At 38.4% G+C, this 14,736-nt stretch overlaps 1 protein-coding gene across 2 annotated transcripts in view; it reads left to right on the top strand.

The window, feature by feature from the left end:
* Positions 1–385: 385 nt before the first annotated feature.
* RCBTB1 (RCC1 and BTB domain containing protein 1) overlaps positions 386–14,736 on the top strand; it is a 33,307-nt gene continuing 18,956 nt past the window's right edge. The window contains exons 1-4 of one of the 2 annotated variants that reach the window (XM_026679069.2): positions 386–507; positions 5,166–5,353; positions 12,793–12,943; positions 14,041–14,207. In XM_026679069.2, the coding sequence (XP_026534854.1) occupies positions 5,228–5,353; positions 12,793–12,943; positions 14,041–14,207 (444 nt within the window). In that variant the 5' untranslated portion in view covers positions 386–507; positions 5,166–5,227. Of the gene's footprint in view, positions 808–5,165; positions 5,354–12,792; positions 12,944–14,040; positions 14,208–14,736 lie in introns of both variants that reach the window. The other variant, XM_026679068.2, reaches the window with a different exon arrangement.

The following is a 14,736-nucleotide window of genomic DNA, read 5'->3' on the forward strand; positions in this document are numbered from 1 at the left end:
ACTAGTGGTAACAAGGACCTACTTTGCTTTAAATAATAATATAGTGTAGTATAGTATAGTATAGTATTAGTATTAGTATTAGTATAGTATTAGTATAGCATAATATAATAAATATAATATAATATAATAAATATAATATAATAAATATAATATAATATAATAAAATATAATAAAATAAAATAATAAAATAAAATAAAAAATATATAAAGAAAGAAAGAAAGAAAGAAAGAAAGAAAGAAAGAAAGAAAGAAAGAATGAGGAAAACCAAAAGCACGAAAATAGCTTCTTCTTGCCCCGTCTTTCTCGCTCATAGCGTCACCAGAGCGAATCGGAAGAGGGCAATACAGCAAGACGCACAAAGAAGACAAAGCCGCCGGCATTGTAAATCTCACGCGTAGCCCGCGGCGCATGCGCCCCTGGGTGTGGGTCAGTGCCTTTGCTTCTCCGCTTCCTGCCGGCCCCCGGGGCAGCTCGGTGGAGTCGGCGCTTTGCAAAAACCGGCCACAGGTGAGGAGAGGCGGGAGGGTCGGCTGGGCGGGGCTCCGCTCCCGGTTTAAAAGAGGCGCCGAAGGAGCATCCGCCTTCTTCTTCCCTCCCTACCTGGCGAAGCGCCCCTTGCTTTTTGGGCCACCCTGCGCTAAGCTGGTTCCGACTATTTTCTTGCCTGCAAGCAGTCGGGAAGTGGGAGGGAGGGGTGCCTTCTCAGACTGTGGCAGCTGCACACCCCCCACCCACCCCCCGTTTCTCTTCGGTGACTTCCTGCAGAAAGAACGGGCTGGCCTCTTTTTCTCCTATCCTGTCACGCATGTAAGTGGAGGAATAGCGGAAACGTCTGGCTCTGGCGTATAATGGGAAAAGCGAGGAGGAAGGAGGGGAGGAGGATCCGTTTGGCTGCAGTTTTGGGAAATAATCACACGCCTCGGGTTCTTCCGGGTTGGCTCGAGTCTTCGGGGAGGGGTGGAAATCTTGGAAATCAGGAGGTCCGGGACACGGGCACCAGCTGGGTTTTCTTTTAAAAAAAATCCAAGATTTCGTTCTCAAGTAAAGCCAGGTTCTACACAAAAGACCCAGATTTTTTTTAAAAAAAAACACAAAACCACAATCAGTTTTGAACTAAATTATTTTACCTATTTAATACGTACTATATAATGTAAATAGAGAACAGCTTACAGTTTTAAAGTTAAAAAACAAAACCTAGAAACCCAGACAGGCATTGAAAGCCTCAGATCCGGGTTTTAAAAAAAACCAGCATTGGCAACCCTGTCCCGGAGCCACGGACTGGGGCGCCTTCCCTGAACTTTACGAGGGAGTGGAACGTCTGTGAACTGAGAAAAAAGATCGCATCGTGGTTAATAGCTTGTTCAGAAATCTAAGGAAGAACATATGTGTTTATATGTTTCCTGGACTTGCTTTCCTGTATAAGCAAGGGTAGTATGCTGGGATTGATGTGAGTTACTGAATGAGAAATACACCTCTCATCAACAGTGTTGTACCTTATGATTCTTGACGAATGTATCTTTTCTTTTATGTATACTGAGAGCATCTACACCAAGACACTTGGCCAATAAAGAATTCTATTCTATTCTATCTTCTAAGCACAAGCCTTACTTGCTATAGTACCGTAACTTTCTGAAAGGGAAAAAAACTCCTGCAAGGTTTTTTGCTGATGTCCTGATGCATTTATTTGTGCATCCTGAGTTTGGAGCATCTCATACTTCATCCCTTCAAATAATTAAATGAGACTTAAGCTTTCCCAGGGACTCAATTGTTTAATATGCTGATACGTTTTATTCATGTTACTCTGCACAATATTTGCAGATTGTGAATGTGCTGAGAAATTATTTCTGACTGTCATGCTAAGCATTCAGAAACCTCTAATATTGATCCTCTATTCTGTTATGTCTAGCTTTTTTATATTCGTATTTATCTATTTTGTTCTTTAATGCTTTTGTAATAGGTTTATTATGACTTATATTAGCACTTAAGATGCTGGAAAGATTCAATAGTGTTAAGAGATTTATGTAGGACTGTAATGCTTTTTAGAATGTAGCTTGAAAAAATGCTGGTACCAAGAAGGTCTATGAGAATAATGCATTGATAGTTATGAGTTCCTGTTTTCCTGCAAGTGATATGAGCAGCCTTGCTCTTTTTTCAGATAATTGTATATACATGCAGCAAATATAAGGAAAAAAATTAAGCCCCAAAATAAATTGTGGGAAAAATACACTGCTCAAAAAAATAAAGGGAACACTTAAACAACACAATGTAACTCCAAGTCAATCACACTTCTGTGAAATCAAACTGTCCACTTAGGTAGCAACACTGATTGACAATCAATTTCACATGCTGTTGTGCAAATGGAATAGACAACAGGTGGAAAGCATAGGCAGTTAGCAAGACATCCCCAATAAAGGAGTGGTTCTGCAGGTGGTGACCACAGACCACTTCTCAGTTTCTATGCTTTCTGGCTGATGGTTTGGTCACTTTTGAATGCTGGCGGTGCTTTCACTCTAGTGGTAGCATGAGACGGAGTCTACAACCCACACAAGTGGCTCAGGTAGTGCAGCTCATCCAGGATGGCACATCAATGCGAGCTGTGGCAAGAAGGTTTGCTGTGTCTGTCAGCGTAGTGTCCAGAGCATGGAGGCGCTACCAGGAGACAGGCCAGTACATCAGGAGACATGGAGGAGGCCGTAGGAGGGCAACAACCCAGCATCAGGACTTCTACCTCCGCCTTTGTGCAAGGAGGGACAGGAGGTGCAGGGCCAGAGCCCTGCAAAATGAACTCCAGCGGGCCACAAATGTGCATGTGGCTGCTCAAACGGTCAGAAACGGACTCCATGAGGGTGGTATGAGGCCCTGACGTCCACAGGTGGGGGTTGTGCTTACAGCCCAACACCATGCAGGACATTTGGCATTTGCCAGAGAACACCAAGATTGGCAAATTCGCCACTGCCGCCCTATGCTCTTCACAGATGAAAGCAGGTTCACACTGACCACATGTGACAGACGTGACAGGGTTTGGAAACACCATGGAGAACCTTCTGCTGCCTGCAACATCCTCCAGCATGACCGGTTTGGCAGTGGGTCAGTAATGGTGTGGGGTGGTATTTCTTTAGGGGGCCGCACAGCCCTCCATGTGCTCTCCAGAAGTAGCCTGACTGCCATTAGGTACCGAGATGAGATCCTCAGACCCCTTGTGAGACCATATGCTGGTGCGGTTGGTCCTGGGTTCCTCCTAATGCAAGACAATGCTAGACCTCATGTGGCTGGAGTGTGTCAGCAGTTCCTGAAAGACGAAGGCATTGATGCTATGGACTGGCCCTCCCGTTCCCCAGACCTCAATCCAATTGAGCACATCTGGGACATCATGTCTCGCTCCATCCACCAATGCCAGGTTCCACCACAGACTGTCCAGGAGTTGGGGGATGCTTTAGTCCAAGTGTGGGAGGAGATCCTCAGGAGACCATCCGCCACCTCATCAGGAGCATGTCCAGGTGTTGTAGGGAGGTCATACAGGCACTTGGAGGCCATACATACCAATGAGTCTCATTTTGACTTGTTTTAAGGATATTGCATCAAAGTTGGATCAGCCTGTAGTGTTTTTTTCCACTTTAATTTTGAGTGTAACTCCAAATCCAGACCTTCATGGGTTGCTAAATTTTATTTCCATTGATAATTTTTGTGTGATTTTGTTGTCAGCGCATTCAACTATGTAATGAACAAAATATTTAATAAGAATATTTCATTCATTCAGATCTAGGATGTCTTATTTTTGTGTTCCCTTTATTTTTTTGAGCAGTGTAAATTAGTTCAAGTTGAATACTAAGGGTACTGCATGGGTGCTTTCTCTGAGAGAGGGGTATTGTTAATAATAGGTTCTTGTAGTATTACAGAAGGGTAATGATGTAAATTGGCCAAGAAATCTTCAGACCAGGAAAAAGGACCTAATTTAGAACACCTCCCCCCCCTTATCACACCCCACTCCTTCCACCTGTTGGAAAGAAATTGTAACAAGAATCATTTTTGTTAAAAATCTTGGTGCTTTAAAAGAATCCTTGACCTTTTTTTCAGGGCAAGCAGAATAAACATGGATGCTACTTATCAAAATAAATGTCCTAATTTGTATTATTCTTTGTAATCACATGTATACAAGTATACTTTTTGACAAATTCATTGAGGTGTCATGTAGCATTACACAGCACTTTTATCCTGGCAAAATTCCCAGTTATAATCCATTTCCTTTTGTGAGTAGTTTTCAGTGAATCTCAGGTAAGGCAGGTTGTGTGGCTACTTGTTTCCTTGTCTAGATCAAAATGCTTCAGGAGATGAAGTTAAACACAAGGGAGGTACCAAGTCAGTAGGATCAGGGAAGAGGATACAGTACTTGCATTTACCCAAACAGAATCAAAATTTGGTCCAGATTTTTTGCCTGACAGCGAGTTTCATGCACTGTTCTACCACATTCACTGATTTTCTGTAGCTTATACATTTAACATTTCCCCCATCAAATGGGGATATGTTTAGAGTCATAGGTATTGATGAGTAGTTGACAGTTACCTTGGTGAATTTATGTACCTATACTGTAATCACAAGGATATTGCACCAATAATGCAAAATGTGGTAGGCAAAAACTTTTCAGGCATGAGACTTTAACACTAGTGGCAAACAAAACAACAACAACAACAACAACAAAAAGCAAGAGCCCAGCTGGCATTTGGCAGAAAGTGACCTGCAGCAATTTCCAAGGATAGAGATATTTCTGTGTCTCTCTTACGAACTTGGCAGTGCTCTCCAGTTTTGGGAGCTGCAACTTGGATTTATTATTTAGCTATTTAATACTTAATATTTATATTAATATTTAATACCATTTTGTATAACTTTTTGGTGTCGTACATTTTGAATCTTCCTTAAAAAACACTTCTTTCCTTCCAAATTTTTTTTAAAAAAGATTCCTTGAATTTCCAGTTTTCATGTCTTGTAAAAATGGATAGTAAAGTTATTTACACATTTATTTTAATTATTTTGCCCTTCCCTCTTTGGATCATCTTGCTAATAACATTTGGAGCAGCCCTAAGATCATCATGACACCCATGAAAGATCCCACCACAGAAATAGACTTTATTCATACTTGAATAAGAATGGATTCTCTTTTTTCCCCCCAGAGAATACTATAAGACATTTTAAATGACAGATAAAATAACATATTCATAACTCCAGCAAAGCTATGATGGAGGTCGGGAAGTGGCCTATATTTACATTGCTTTCACCTCAAGAAATGGCAACAATTAAAAAAGCATGTGTATTTGGAACATCTGCCAATGAAGCTATATACATCACCCACAGCGATGAGGTAAGATTATAGTACTTACATAGGTGTGTTCACTTTCTTTGCCTATAACATTGTTTGGATATCTAGTGGGTAATATAAAAATAGCAAACTTTTGTTTTAAGATTGTAATAGCGTGCATGTACAATTAATATTTAAAACAAAAATTGCAGGGTTTAAAAAAAGATGAATATTGCAGTTTCTTTGTTACAGCTAAAATTAATATTTGTGACCCGCTGAAAAATAAAACTGAGCCTAGAGTACTTTCCACTGATCAAATATGTATTGTGTCTCTTGCCTCAGAAAAAAAAGATTTTATAAAAACGGTAGTCATAAATAGAATTCACTTCCTGCTTTACTCTTTCAAATACCCTGTATATAATTACAGAACACATATTTTGTAATCCCAAAACAAAACCCTTTTTTTCAAGAAGAATGTCCTGTGCTCCTATCTACATGGAGGGCTTCATCAGGGAGTAGACAATAGGACTCCATTCTGAATCTGAAGCCAAGGGGAATCCAAGCAATGAATTCTTCCCATGAATTCAGTCCAGATTCTTAGTCTTTCTTTGCTGCACATCTCCATTTCTGCTTTTCTTTTCTTTTTTTTAAGTACTGTAGCTGGGACATATCAAGAAGAAATTGGGCTTGGGAAGGCTGCTCTGTGGTTTTTACTTTTGGATTTCCTGTCTATGTAATTTACCGTATTTTTTGCGCTATAAAACGCTCCAGACTATAAGATGTACATTAGCAGGAGGAAAACAAGAATAAAAAAAATCTGCCTCCCAGCGTCCTTGCAGCAAACAGCCTGGCCAGCTTCAGCACATTATTGCAGCCCCAGCACATGGCTCATCAGGGTTCCTCTCTGTTGCACCCACCACTGGTCAACTGAGCTGAGCGGCTGCCGCCGGCAGGGAACACTGGAGCCTTCGCTGCCAAGCAGCTGATTGGCGGTTGGATCGGTCTCCTGGAATACTGCCGATCAGCTATTCTAGACAGCAGGGATAGCCACCTCCACCTATTGCTGCCTGTTAGCCACCACCCATTCGCTGCCTGCCCATTCATGGCTGCTGTTCGCTGCCGCTGCCGCCCAGCAGCAGCAAACGGGCAGTGGCAAATGGGCAGGCAGCAAACGGGCAGCAGTGGCGATCCCCGCCACCTAGAACACCTGATCTGTGGTATTCCACTACCAATCAGCTGCAATATTTGCTCCATAAGACGTACCCACTTTTGCGGGGGGAGAGTGCGTCTTATAGTGCGAAAAATACGGTACTTGCATAGAAGTTCAGTGCTTTGGATCTGCAAATGGTCCAATAGATTTAACGTTCTGGAAATTAATTTGATGCCTTCTATCTCTGAACGATCGGATATCCAAGAATTTCACGTGAAATAACCAATTTCCTCACTTTCCATTCAGCAGAAATCTAGCAGGAAATCACAAGATGAAACTGCTGTGTTACGGAAGCCCTCTTTTGATCTCATTCCAGAACACAGTTGAGTTGCTTTGGTTTCTGAGTTGACTTGCCTTTTTGCAAAAATCCTAAAGTGTCATTGGTCCCCTAGCCTAGAAAACTAATGAAGGGCCACTAATGTCAGTGGTTGTAAGCTTTGAGCCCCTGTTTAATGCTTGACTTGTGTGGCATTTCTTATTTAGAGGTGGGATGGAGGAGTGAAGTAGCTTGTTCTAAACAGCTCGATTCCAGGCATCCATGAAGTTTGAAGCAAACAGGAGGTCTAGAGAAAGATAGGCTTTGAACAAGGGAGGGTGATTCAGAGCATTTAAAAAGGTATGCATGCGGAGTGCGGAGCTAGGCTGCCCTGCAGGGGCAGCTGAAGGTAGGGGATCCGGAGAAGGGACTGGGGGTGTTGCAGACCCCCTCCCTGGCCGGCAGAACCCCCTTTTCCCAGGACGGTGCAGCGGCGGTCCGTAATGGCCGCCACAAAGAAGCTGGCAGCCGGGTAAGAATGCGCAGGAGGAAGTGGAGAAAGTGATTGAGAGGAGAAAGTTTTCTTGGCTCCTAGGACTCTAAGACATATTTAATAAAATTCCTGAAAAGTATGACTTTCTGAATAATACCTGCCAGAAGAGGAAAAAAGCGGCTGCTTGAAGGTGCTGAAAGGATAGCTTTCCCTCTTTTCCTACGGAATAAATAACTGGATATTAAGAAACCTATTTTTAGGTGGAAATTGGTTTTAAGCGATGAGTGGGAAGAGAGAGGATTAAAAGAAAATATTTGTATGCTAAGATTTGTTGGAGCAGATGCCTTAAGGATTTGAAGACTAGAATATATTGTAACAAGATTTTAAACAGATTTGGACTTTCTTTCTCTTTGATTGATATCACCCCAGAAGGAGAAAGTGAGAACTCTGCCTTGGTTTGGACTGATTGATAACTTTGGGACTGTTTTATCTTTTTTATTTTCTTTTGAACATTCTGGTTGTTGTAAGAAGAAAGAAGGAGAAAAGAAAAGAAAAGATTTATAATGGCTCTTTCTGTTGAGGAACTAAGAAATGGTGTGGAAGAAGCTTTCCTTTTCTTAGAAATGGCGCTTACTAATTATCAACAAAAATTACAACAGATGAAGACAGCAGAGGAACAAGAAAGAAAGGAAGGAGCCATCTTTAATGAATCTCAGAATTTGATCCAGAAAAAGGAAGAGAGAAAGAAAAGAAAAGAAGAGAAAAGAAGAAAACTAAAGGATTTAAGGACTTAAGATCTAAAAAAACATTTAAGAAAGGAAAAATAAAGTGCAAAACCAATATGATGATTGCAAACAAAGGGAAAAGAAATACGACAGAGAAGGGAAGCCGGTAAGGCAGAGGCTAGAAGAAGGGGGTAGAAAGGTTTGTTGGGAAAAGAAAGAAAGGGAAAAGGTGGAGAAAAGCTACAATGTTTTGAAATTAAATGGAAAAAGGAATTTTTATGGATAATGGATAAAGTATAATTTTTTTTAAAAAAAAAAAAAGATTTTGCAAGGTACATAAGATGAGATGGTAGTATTGCAATGGTTTAAGAGTTGATAAGAGATTAAAATGTTAAAATGTTTAAAAATGATTGGTTTTAAAACTTAATAATAGGAGAGGTTTAGAATATTGTTTTAATTAAAGCGTTTAATAAAATTATGGTATTGATGTTATTATAAAATTTTTATTATAGTATTTCTTTTTAATATTTGGATTTATTCTCTAATTATGCACTTAATTGTGTTGGATGTATTAGTTAGATAGAATGTACCAAGCAAAATCTGATTGGGTATTAGATATTATTTTAAAGATTAATTTGATTAACTTAGGGGGGAGATAGAAAGGCATCATACTCTGATTAATGATTTCAGGAGAAACTGATTTTCTTTTTTTCATAAGGGATGAGACAAAGGGATGATAAAAAATGGACAAAAGATACAAATATAATGATTTAAACTAAGATGATTAATTAAGGTAGAATTAAGAAGTGTGAAATATGTGGAGAAGTTAATATAGAAGGCTTAGAATGGTAAATAAAATAAGTAATGATATGTAAGATGAGCATGAATATAATTGAAGTCCATGAAAAGAGAGACACCTGGGTCCAAGTTACTTTCCAAAAGATATTTTTATGTTTTGTGTGTTGTGTGTATATGTCTTTTTGGGGGAGAATTGGTAAAAACTTGTAGAAATATAGAATGAGAATAATGGTAACTAAGTCAGAAAGAATCAGATGAAATAATAATAATGATATTGAATAAGAGTAAAGAGAAGTAAAGAGAAATTGAATAAGAGGTTTTGGTATATTATATGGAAATGGTTTAAAACAGAATCATAATTTATCTGACTTGTTAAATTTACAATGGAAAAAGGTTTAAACATGTAATGAATAATGATAATTTGTGTGTTTTAAAAATTAATAAAACTTGTTTTAAAAAATAAATAAAAAGGTATGCATGCATGGAGGAACTCTAAAGAAGGAAGCTAGAGTCTGTTCAGGTTCGGGAGAATTGAGAAACACTAGAAAATTAATGACTTGGTAGAAGAAAAAAGGAGGGGAAGGAAAAGGAGAGAAAGAGAAAATCCCAGTCCCAAACATGGATGTATCTTCAGCTGCCTTATTCGTTGCTATGGAAGAGTGGACCAATGCACAGATCTTTTTCTGTGCTTTTTCTTAAAGGCATCTTTAAATTTTGAATAATAGGCCAGGTATCACATAGGAAAAGGAGTGGAACAAAAAAGTGTCTAGTTTTATTTAGATGATAATTCAATACACTTAATATGATTGTTTTTTAATAGAAAAAGTATTTTCCCTTTATTAAATAAGGAGATTATAAATGATGAAGTAAAATTTATATATGTATAACAAGGATGAGTTGGATGTATTGTGTTGTATTCTTATAATTAAAATTAAAAATAATTTTAAAAAAAATTTCCCCCCCCAAAAGGATTACAGTTTTTAACAACTTGGGTTATTTATTTGAAAGCCAAATTTGGATATTATTGTGGCCAAACCTTCATATTGCACATTTTTATTGTCTTCCACCACCACATTTGGTGTCCACCTTTCAAGGTGGCCAAATCAGGCGGGACTGCTCCAGAGTGATCAATCTCTACTTTATTGAGATAGGCAATGGCAAACCGAATCTTGAAAAGCCTGATTGTGTTGACTTTTCCCTCCCTCTTATACCCAAAGGAGTTAAGGATAAGTTCAGCTTAAGTTTCTTTTCAACCTTTCTCTTTCTGTTTTGGGCTTGAAGCATGTTGCTGATTGTTGCATTATTTCTCCAAGGTCACCTACATCTAAACAAGAACAAGTTGCTTTACAAGTTAGAGCAGGGGTCTCCAACCTTGGCTACTTTAAGACTTGTGGACTTCAACTCACAGAATTCCTCAGCTGGCTACAAATCTGGAGTACAAATCACACAGGCATAGATGTCCTCTTAACAGATGGAAATATCTATATGGGGACTGTTATTACTATCCACATCAGGTGTTAGATAAAATATATTTTGGTCACTCCTTCATATATGAAGGGAAACTTTACAAGATCTGATTGGTTTCAAACCAGAAACCAGCCAGGAACTCGGCAAGTTGAAATAAATAACAATTTAAAATAAATAATTACCCAAGTGTTATGAAACACTGCAGATTAAGAAAGTACTTCAAACTCTGCTATAGGAAGCTAATTTGCTACTCTGTACAAAAGTAGCTACATATTCTTGTGTTTTCACATAGCAAAGATTAATTAGAGATTTTGATGGCAAACCCAATCAGTTAAATGAAAATCTCACTCATGCACAGTTTGCTGGATGTTGAATGTTATTTGGGGTCCATGTTATGTCAAAAAACGTATTTTTCCAAGCATGGTGCCCAATATTGAGCTAATCCTTTTAAAGATATGTTGCAGCTACACTGAAGATTGAAGGTGACATCTTAGAAGGTGACATCTTAGTACAAGTGTTGTTGTTTTTTTAAGCTCCTTTCAAACAGCAATGAAATACTTTGGATGGAAGGTTTGATCTTTAAACAAACCCATCAAAGAACTGGGCCTTTTAAACATACTCTTATTAACATACTCTTATTTTTTCATTCAATGTATCACCAGTTTAGCTTAATTCCTGATGGGCAAGTCCGTGTGATTTTTGCCAACAGTCCTCTTCTTCCCTCCATAGCTTTAGCATTCCTGTTGGTCTTGCCTTCAAATATTGAACGTGAAATATATGCTGAGGTTTTTGACATCAGCCAGTTGAATGGATGCTACTCTTACCTTTATTGATTTCAGTGAAATCTTATTTTAGCATACTGTATTAATTGTGGGAAGGGATGTCGATATTTTTTGTAAATATCCACTGGGCTTGGGAGGTGCTACAATGCGGGCCTGAGCCTGCGCTAGGTCTCCCAAGCCTCCCTCATTTCGGAGGCATCTTGTGCTCCACTTAACAACTGCAGTGGGAAGAGCAGGGATTGGGGTTGTTAAGTAAGGCGATTACATGGGCACCTCATTTAACAGCCATCATGGTTTGTGACCATAGTGGGTAGGCTCCATTATGGTTGTAAGTCGAGGACTACCTGTATTTAGAATAAAGAAAAGAGGAAAAAAAGAAGAAAAAGGCAGAAAAAGAAGTGAAATAGAAAGAAGTTAGTTTCTGATTTTCTTAATAGCAGTTGTAGATAAAGATTCTTTTACGCTATGATTACAGCATGACTTACATTTTTTTGTATAATCTATTTTCTAATCATTTTATTTTCATGAAAAAATATTTATATTTATAATCAGCATTAAGTTTAGATAATATATTTTCTCTGATCGAAGCTGTCAATTTGGTCACATCAGAAGTCCCATCTATCCATTCCTCTACTGTGGATAATGTTGATTCCCCCCCAACCCCTTGGTGGATATAATCTCCCTGCAGGTATCATTTATAAGAAACAGTTCCATGGCTTTTTCTCAAATGTTTATTGATCAGTCCCAAAACCAAAGTGTCTAGTTTTAATTATATAGTAATCTTTAAAATCTTCTGGATTAATACATGTAGTTCAGTCCAATTTTTTTTTAAATTGTACATCCGTCAAGCATAATAAAATGTATCCTCTTGTTTACATTTCCAACATAAATTTCAAGTACCTTTATATATTCTAGACCAGGGTCCCCAACCACGTCCGTGGACGGACGTCCGCAGAACAGTCCCTACCGGGCGCTGGTTGCTGGCGCCGCCATCTTTTTGATGAAAAAGTGCTTCCGGTGAGCTTTTCGGGTAAGCTCACGGAGCTTTCATCAAAGCGGCATCTCGATGAGCTTTCCGGGTAAGCCATTTCTACCTGGAAAAGCTCACCGGCATGGCGCCGCCATCTTTTTGATGAAAAGTGCTTCGGTGGTCACGGGCGCCTCATCAAATAGCGGCCCAGCATGCCGGTCGGGCGCGGCGCCAGCTGATGCGGTACCGGGCGCGGCGCCAGCTGATGCGGTACCGGGCGCGGCATAAAAGGTTGGGGATCACTGTTCTAGACAATGTTTCCAGTGACATATACCAACGATTTATCATTTTATAAAAATTATCTTTAAGATTATAACATAATGTAAATTTCAGTCTTTTCAACCACAAAGCATTTCACTTTGAGGGGATAGAATATTGATGGTTCCTGGGTTGAATAGGAAGATCATAAAAATTCAGACCCACTTACATCATTATGGATCTATCCATCATTATTCAAAGTAAAACAGAGAAAATGTAATCTGGTAACTTGGAAGCATTTTTAGCTTGAAACTGTTTCAAGCCCAAAACACTTCCAAATAGCCTGTCTTAATTTGAAATGATGTATAGACTCTTAAACCTGATTTATCTTCTAACCGTCCCTTATTCCATATTTATTATAAATCTCAGTTTCATTGCAAATCTGTTATATACCGCAAAATCAATTTAGAATTTTTTTAACGTGCCATAAATAAACATATCCATGTTAGCTCATTGGTTTTGCTTTTTTTTTTTTTTTTCCAGGTTTTTGTATTTGGACTAAATTGCAGTAACTGTCTGGGAACTGGAGATAATCAGAGTACTATTGTACCCAAAAAACTTGAGAGTTTATGCGGAAAGAGGATCTGCAGTCTTAGCTATGGAAGTGGGCCGCATGTGATCCTTAGTACAGAAGGTGGGGAACTTTTACTGAGCAGTATTAGAGGCACCTGATTCTTACTTAGGGAATTGGAGCATGCAAAAATGGTTGTAATGAGGAAATTTGCTTCTGTCAGTGGGGCCCATCATCTTGGTGTGAATTGCATCTTGTCACTTTTCTTCCCCTCAGCTAGGCAGTACAGATCTTTTGCAGCCATCTTTTTTGGTGAGTTTCTCTCAGTGACTGAGAGTCATAGGATGATGGCAGCATAATTACATCTCCACAGAAGACAGAAATTGAATGTGCACTCCTTTTTATTTTTATTATTTTAATACTGTATGTTGAAACAGCATTCCTTGTGTCAACAAGTATTTAAAAGTTAGGTTTTTAAAAACTAAAGTAAGTGCATGTTTAAAGTCTGTTGAAAGTTTAATTTGCCATCATGCTGGATAGCATGCTCATTTATGTTCCTTTAGTTGATAAATTATATCCCATCAAGTTGCTGTCAACTCTTTTCAACCAATAGATTTTCTGCAAGACAATTTTTCTCCCACCCAGCTCCAGATCTTCCAACCATGCACCCATTGTTGTAACTAAGTTCAGCCATCAATTTTGCTTCTGGTCATCCTCTTTCTTCTTCTCTTCATTTTTCCCAGCATTATAAACTTCTCAAGAGAGTCAGATCTTTGCATAATGAAGTTCCTTAGTTAAAATAGCTGTAATGTTTAACATGGATAAATATAGGTGATAAGCTTTAAAGATGGAGAGTATATAATTTCCATTCTCTACGCTAATCTCCATTCTCTAGCTACAGAAAGAATGTGTATGTTTAATTTTAGCTAATTGTTGTTTAACTTTTTCCCAGTCAAGCAATGCCATTTCATTCAAGTTCTCCAGTATCTCTAGAGGCCTTATTGTCCCATAAAACAAGTCATTAGAGAAATGACCATAATAACCATCATAATAAGTAGATAAAGAAGCCAAACCCAATCTACACAACTGACTGGCTATGTGACCAAGCATAATGATAGTGATTATTGAAATGCAATAATCTTGTTTTGTGTGAGTAGGTGTACAAATGTTGTTGCCTAATTGCATTTTTCACTGTCCTTGCTTTGTTTATTTTTGGGTAGATGGTGAAGTTTATGCCTGGGGACATAATGGATATAGTCAGCTTGGGAATGGGACAACCAACCAGGGTGTGACGCCTATTCAGATTTCTACTAATTTGCTTGTTAAGAAAATAACCGAAGTAGCTTGTGGTTCCCACCATTCTCTTGCATTATCATCTGATGGAGATGTAAGTTCTGTTTTTCTAACTAGCTATTCAGGTTTTTGCTGTTAAGAATGTATTTTTGTTTGGTAAATGTTTGAACATTGTCCTTGAAGAAGGGGTATTGATACTATGATTAATCTGTGTTTTCTTGGTGAAATATTTCAGATTTTATCTTAACAATAAAATTTTGTATATTTATAGAGGAAATAAGCTACTCTTGGCAATCTGATTTCATGGGGGTTTTATATGTTGTACAAGTATTCAGTAGCAATCATAAAAAAACAAGATTTCAGGTATAAAAATAGAGGTTGAATGGGCTTTATCTGATTCAGTGCCCAGTGAGACAGTGACTTATTTTCTTTTGATCTAGTGGAAGCTTTCTGATTCAAAAATGAAACTTGGAATAATGATGCTTGAATTTCCCCTTTGCTTGGGAAATTGTAAGTGCTGAAATTTCTAAATTTTTCAGCTGGATAGAATACATTTTATGGATATACTATACCTTTTTTAGTAAGAAGAGGACCAGTTTCAGAAAAATAGATGCAGAAATTTG

Source organism: Notechis scutatus, chromosome 1 (assembly GCF_049901735.1).
Source record: "Notechis scutatus isolate UNSWTSFEM ecotype Mainland chromosome 1, rNotScu1.2, whole genome shotgun sequence".
Classification (NCBI taxonomy): Eukaryota; Metazoa; Chordata; class Lepidosauria; order Squamata; family Elapidae; genus Notechis; species Notechis scutatus.